Below are 5999 nucleotides of genomic sequence, written 5' to 3'. Positions count from 1 at the left end.
GATCTAGCGCTGCCTTTCGTGTCTGTTTTCGACACTACGCATTCACACTTTTTCTTGAAAGTGTTACCCTTCGAGTCTTTCTTTGTCTGTATTACACAACCTTTCTACTTATTTAACTCCAATGTGGGACAACTCCAAAGGAACAGTTTAGATTTTTATCCATAAGACAAATCAATGGATTGCTTTTTATAACATGAAAACCAAAGTGCTTTTATTTTGCATAGGTATTAGAGGTGTATAACTTATCTTGATTTATATATAGATGTATGTAAGTTTCAAGACTTCAATGTGCATGTAAACTTATTATAGATAGACGCCACAAAAAAAAGTTGTATTTAAGATGTTCTTAAATCCATATGTTACTTAAGGGCTCTGCTAAATCTAATCTTACAGGTAAAAATATTTTCAAACTGCATGAAAAATGTAGTTTATCTTAATCTGGGTAAGCAGGAGAAATAGTAAAAAACAAAACAAAGCTGACTGTTACTTAAACAACCATCAGTTCATTTACCCAAACCTGTCTTTAGGTACTCCAATGGAGTCCTCCCGGACAGCAACCACAGCCAAAACAATCACCATGGCAACTGTAGTGGCCACATCAGCCCATCAACACCTCCAAGCATTGAGGAGGCCCTGAAGATTATCCACGACACAGAAAGGCCCCACGCTAGCCTGGGTGTGGGGGACGGAGACAATGGCTTCTTTCTCCACGGCGCCGAGCCTTGGGGCCCTTCAGACCCTCCAGGGGCCCACGGTCTAGGAGACGACCCGGACTCAGCTAAGGCTCGGCTGAACGACCATGACCTCAACTCTGTGTCCACTGATGAAGTTGACACAGGAATTCATGTGAGGACAGAGGACATCCAGAGCTTGGATGAGGACTCCTCCTCTCTGAGAGACTATTCAGATATAGACCCAGATTGTGAGGCCATGACCCGGTCCTGCCCTCTGCCCGACCAGCCGGAGAAAAACCGGGAAGGAGGACGGAAAGGGCTTGGTGATGCTGACGCCGAGGATGGGAGGGGAGAGAGAGGTGACAGGAGCAGCCCCTGTCCCAGTTCAGCACCCACGATCCCCAGGTCCTACACGGTCAGCCCCGTCTCGTCCTCCGGGGGCTCTGGAGGCGCCATGGTCCGGATGACCAGCTTTGCAGAGCAGAAGTTCAGGAAGCTGGAGGGACGGAGTAGTGGAGGAACCACGCCAGAGAGTTCAGATCTCAATGTGCCGTATACACACCTGCCAAGAAGCATTTCTTCTCAGGTTTGTCCTCTTGTGTGTCCCTCACTCCCTCTTTTATTTCAACTCCCGTGTAGACATACAATCTGGCAAACTGTTTGTATGACATCTTTTTAACCGTCGCCATAAACTCTACCTTTGTTGCAGAGGCAGAAATGCAATTTGGAGTGAGGTTGGTTAGAATTAATGCCACAGATCTTTTCACTTCTTTCTTCTTTCTTTCTAGATGTCTACACCTCCTTTGCCAATCACATCTCCCTCTCCAGTAACGCCTTCCCCGAGAGACCCCTCCCACCTGATCGCCTCAGAGATGATTCAGCTGAGGATGAAGCTGGAGGAGAAACGCCGAGCCATCGAAGCCCAGAAGAAGAAGGTAAACACACAAGAAAGATAGTAGTATAGCTTTAAATGTAAATGCTCACGCCATGTTGCTTTCTTCCCATCTTCCAGGTGGAAGCAGCTTTCACCCGCCACCGTCAGAGGATGGGCAGAACAGCCTTTCTGAACGTAGTGAGAAGAAAAGGAATCACTGCCCCCCCGAGCCCCAGCTCAGGGGAGGCAGAGACGCCTTCTCCAGAGCCCCCCACAGCCTCAAAGGAAAGCAGCCAGGCCAGTATGGATAGGGCCGAGAGATGCAAGCCAGACGGAGCAGCTCCGAAATCCCCCTGTGAGGAGGGTGGAGGTGAGTAGTAGAATCCCCCACACTCACATCTTGCATGTGTGTGTGTGTGTATATACAGTGGTGCTCATAAGTTGACATGCCCATGCTTAAGTTGACTAAAAAGAGGTATAAAAAAATCATCTTTTGTAAATAGATCTTAATGCCTTCATTTTTTTTTTATACCTCTTTTTAGTCAACTTAAGCATGGGCATGTAAACTTATGAGCACCACTGTGTGTATATATATATATATATAGAATATATAGAGAAAATAAGGGAAATGGAATAGCAGGACAGACAAGGACAGATTGATGACCACATTGGTAATTGACTGACCTGTGTATGGAATGTGCGTAATACAGGTGTGGCGCCGGGAGAAATCGACCTTACAGAATACACCCGCTCCATTGAGAGGCTGAACACGTCGCTGGGCTTCCTGCAGACGGAGATGCAGCGTTTGTCCCAGCAGCAGGAGACCATCATGTCCATGAGAGAGCAACAGCAACAAGCTTGGGTCATTCCCCCCCCTGCTCCATCTCCTCACAGGTAACACTTAAGGATATATATATATATATGTAGAGCTGGAACAAATCCAAATTTTCCTCTATAATAAATATTCTCAGAATTAATTGTGATAACCCTCATGTTGTCCTCAAGTCGAATTTGACCCGTTTAAAAAAAAACAAAAAAAACAATTGTCACAAAAATTGGGACGTCAAAATAGGCGTTGAAGATGTCAACGTTAAAAATATCTAAAAACTTTGAAAAAAAAACATCAAAAAAGCATCCACAACATTGAAAAAAAGGACACAAGTGTTGGAAAAAGCATTAATAATGTTGAATAATGATTTCATGGTTGACGGGAAGACAACACAAGGGTTAGCAATTTAATTGTCTCTTTCATTCTAATTAAAAAATATGTTTATTATTTTTTTCAACAAATAAAGTTTTGAATGAATAAACAAATACAAAGTCAGTGATATTTTCTAACTGTATCCCGCCTTGTCATTTTTGTTGCTATGAACGTGTGTTGCCAACTGCCAATTGCCAACAACTAACAATTAAAATAGTAAGAAAAAATACATAATCCAACTAATAATCACTTATATAATTTAAATGTGGCATATCGAAATTAAATTACCAGTCATACGCCTTAAAACCTTAGCTAATGTTAGCAATTAATTGCCAACAAAACCGCAAATATACAAAAGAATGGACAATAAGACAATTATGTTATCATTGTTACAGGCCTATATGTACAGTATATATATGAATTTTTTTACTTGAAAAATAAGTTTATGATACAACTTTATGCTAGGCCTGCACGATTTGGGGAAAATATGAATCACAATTTTTTACCTTAGAATTGATATAACAATCTGCCACAAATGTTTTCTCACAAAGTGTAATGTTTATTGCACAGATGAACAAAACAAAAGAAATTGGCGGTACCAAACTTATATTTATTTTTTGGCACCTATAGCACATTGGTCATCAGCACAAGCCTGTACACATAGAGGCTTCAATGAAGAGAAGGGAGAGCATTAACACTGCAAAAACTGCATTTTATGTAGTCTTTCATGAAGCCTTAAAAAGAAAAATCGCAAACAGGGTGAATCGCGATTTTCTAACAACTAATTGTGCAGGTCTAGTTTACACTGAAATGTATTTTGCGTAAAGTACACACAACGTTAGCCAAAAATTACACATATAGGATAAAAGATGAAAACACATCAGCAGCCATGACAAAGAAACAGGTTTCATGATATCCTCGGATCCAGATCTTAATTCAACTCAACAGGATAGACTGATGTATAAAAGAGTTATTGAGCCTGTTGGGTCTTAACGGAGGGACTCTAAATTGTCTGTTCCACGGCAAAAGTTGGTATTCATAGTTCAAAACATGCATGGAGTCAGAAGAGAGGCTCTTTTCGTGGGTTGTTTTAAAGGAGTGAGCAACAAGAAGCATCATCTCCCACCTTGTGTGTTTCCTTTCCCCCCAGGCAGCTGCGTGAGTTGCGCAGCAGCAGTGTAACAGGCCGGGGGTCAGGCCGAGGCTCCGTTGGCTCTTTGTCCCCCATCCTTTCTTCTTCCGGCTCTCCTCGCGCTCCCAATCATTCCCCCGCTGGCCTTAAGCGCCGGCCGGCCTCCTTCCACGCCAGGACGCCTAGGACTCCCCGACCGAACGATCTGAAAGTCACACCCTTCAGTCGAATGCTCAACACCCCCACCTCTGTGGACAGCCTACCCAGACTGAGGCGTTTCACCCCCAGCCAACCCCAGATCAGCGCGTTTGCTTACCTGGGCCACGATGAGGGGCGTCGGGAAAGCGAGAACCAGGAGGCCAAAGACAACACTGAGGGCAAAGAAGAAGCAGTGGTAAAGAAGAGTGCTGGCACTCCTCAGCCATCTACTACAGAAGCAGCCAATGAGGAGGAAGATGAGCGAAAAGAAGCAGAGCAAGCTCATTCCAAGGCTGGAGTCAAGCAGACCAGGTCACCGGAGGTGTTGTGTCAACCTGTGTCTGAGAGCCAAGGGCCCACAGGCAGCCGGGTAAAGGGAGACGCCCAGGACAGAAGAGACCTGGTGGAGGTCCCGCTGTCTGGACCGAAACCTCCTGGACGACCGCCCCACCGTCAGGAGGTGACGGTAGGGACAGAGGCAGGAGGAGACATGTACGGAGAAGACCAAAAGATCTGCTGTGGATTCTTCTTCAAGGTGAGCTGGAGTTACAGAATAAATGCAGGATCATGTGTATTGTCTTCCCAATGTCTAGGACAATCCATGTAATAGTTTCTGTAGAATGTCAAACTATTGCTTTAAAATTTGCGTAAAATTCCAATCTATACACACAAAAGACTCAAGACCAAGATAGGCTTCTTTATATTTTGGATTTGACTGATATGTTGGCTTTATGAGCATCATCAGTTCTTATTCTCTTCATGTCCAAAGCCATGTGTCTTGTCAGCCGTGCTAGCATCAGAGCCCACTTGTTTCTAGGGACTGCAGGTAAAAATTAACCTGCATGGCTTAATCTGGCACATTTACATGTACATGTGCAATCAAATAAATTATAAATTCCTATTTTTTCCAAATAAATCCGATTTATGACAAACCTTTTCACAGTAGACATTTTGACTTGTCATAGCATAAAGGAACAGTTGGAACTAATCATGAAAATAACAATGGCGTCCAAACAGACTTAAGTTATCGTCTATTCCAACGTCTATCAAGCTGCTGAACTCCAACTAGAGTCCGACCGATATATCGGCGGGCCGATATTAGGCATTTCCCAATGTATCGGTATCGGCATTTATAATGGCCGATTAAAAAAAAAAAGAATAATTTAAAAAAAACATGTTGACCATGTTCTGAGTGTTGGCATTGCATAGTCTGTCCACCAGAGGACGCTCTACAACGTCCCTGTTAGTGATGGCGTTGCATAGTCTGTCCACCAGAGGACGCTCTACAACGTCCCTGTTAGTGATGGAGTTGCATAGTCTGTCCACCAGAGGACGCTCTACAACGTCCCTGTTAGTGATGGAGTTGCATAGTCTGTCCACCAGAGGACGCTCTACAACGTCCCTGTTAGTGATGGCGTTGCATAGTCTGTCCATCAGAAGACGCTCTACAACGTCCCTGTTAGTGATGGAGTTGCATAGTCTGTCCACCAGAGGACTTTAAGTTTCATATCTTAAGTGTGTATTTTTATAAATTTTATTTATCAGACCTTTATTATATTTTGATGTGCCTCTGTTCTGTTGTGACAATAAAACAAATTATTATCATATTCTTTAGTGAGAACTCATAAATAACTATGCGTTTCTGGATTTTTTTTAAAAATATATATATCGGCCAATACATTGGCATATTGTATTTATAAATAACCAAATATTCGTATTGATATCGGTATTAAAAATCCTTTATCGGTCAGGCTCTAACCCCAAAATCTTAGCACAACAGAGAAAAAGTCAAATAAATCAGTAGTTTTAGTAGCATTTTAATTATTAAAGTTACTATTAAAGATGTTGTATCATCTGAAAAGTCATAAGTGTAGACACTTTACAGATAGAGTAGGTCTAGACCACATTCTATAATTTACA

General features: G+C 42.7%; 1 protein-coding gene and 1 long non-coding RNA gene across 2 annotated transcripts in view; one reads left to right on the top strand and one right to left on the bottom strand.

Annotated features, from left to right (window-relative positions):
- camsap2b (calmodulin regulated spectrin-associated protein family, member 2b) overlaps positions 1-5999 on the top strand; it is a gene marked incomplete at its 5' end in the record, with an annotated part of 46328 nt that overhangs the window by 32503 nt on the left and 7826 nt on the right. Inside the window, 5 exon segments of the mRNA XM_032531435.1 lie at positions 528-1260; positions 1463-1609; positions 1687-1918; positions 2259-2442; positions 3900-4614. Coding sequence (XP_032387326.1) covers positions 528-1260; positions 1463-1609; positions 1687-1918; positions 2259-2442; positions 3900-4614 — 2011 coding nt within the window.
- The window catches only part of LOC116699057 (uncharacterized), an 11301-nt gene that overhangs the window by 1593 nt on the left and 3709 nt on the right, over positions 1-5999 (bottom strand). Inside the window, exon 2 of the long non-coding RNA XR_004334354.1 lies at positions 5985-5987. This is a non-coding gene — a long non-coding RNA (uncharacterized LOC116699057). The remainder of the gene's footprint in view (positions 1-5984; positions 5988-5999) is intronic.

This window comes from Etheostoma spectabile, chromosome 12 (genome assembly GCF_008692095.1).
Source record: "Etheostoma spectabile isolate EspeVRDwgs_2016 chromosome 12, UIUC_Espe_1.0, whole genome shotgun sequence".
NCBI classification, from domain to species: Eukaryota; Metazoa; Chordata; class Actinopteri; order Perciformes; family Percidae; genus Etheostoma; species Etheostoma spectabile.
This window is presented reverse-complemented; position numbering and strand designations above follow the sequence as displayed.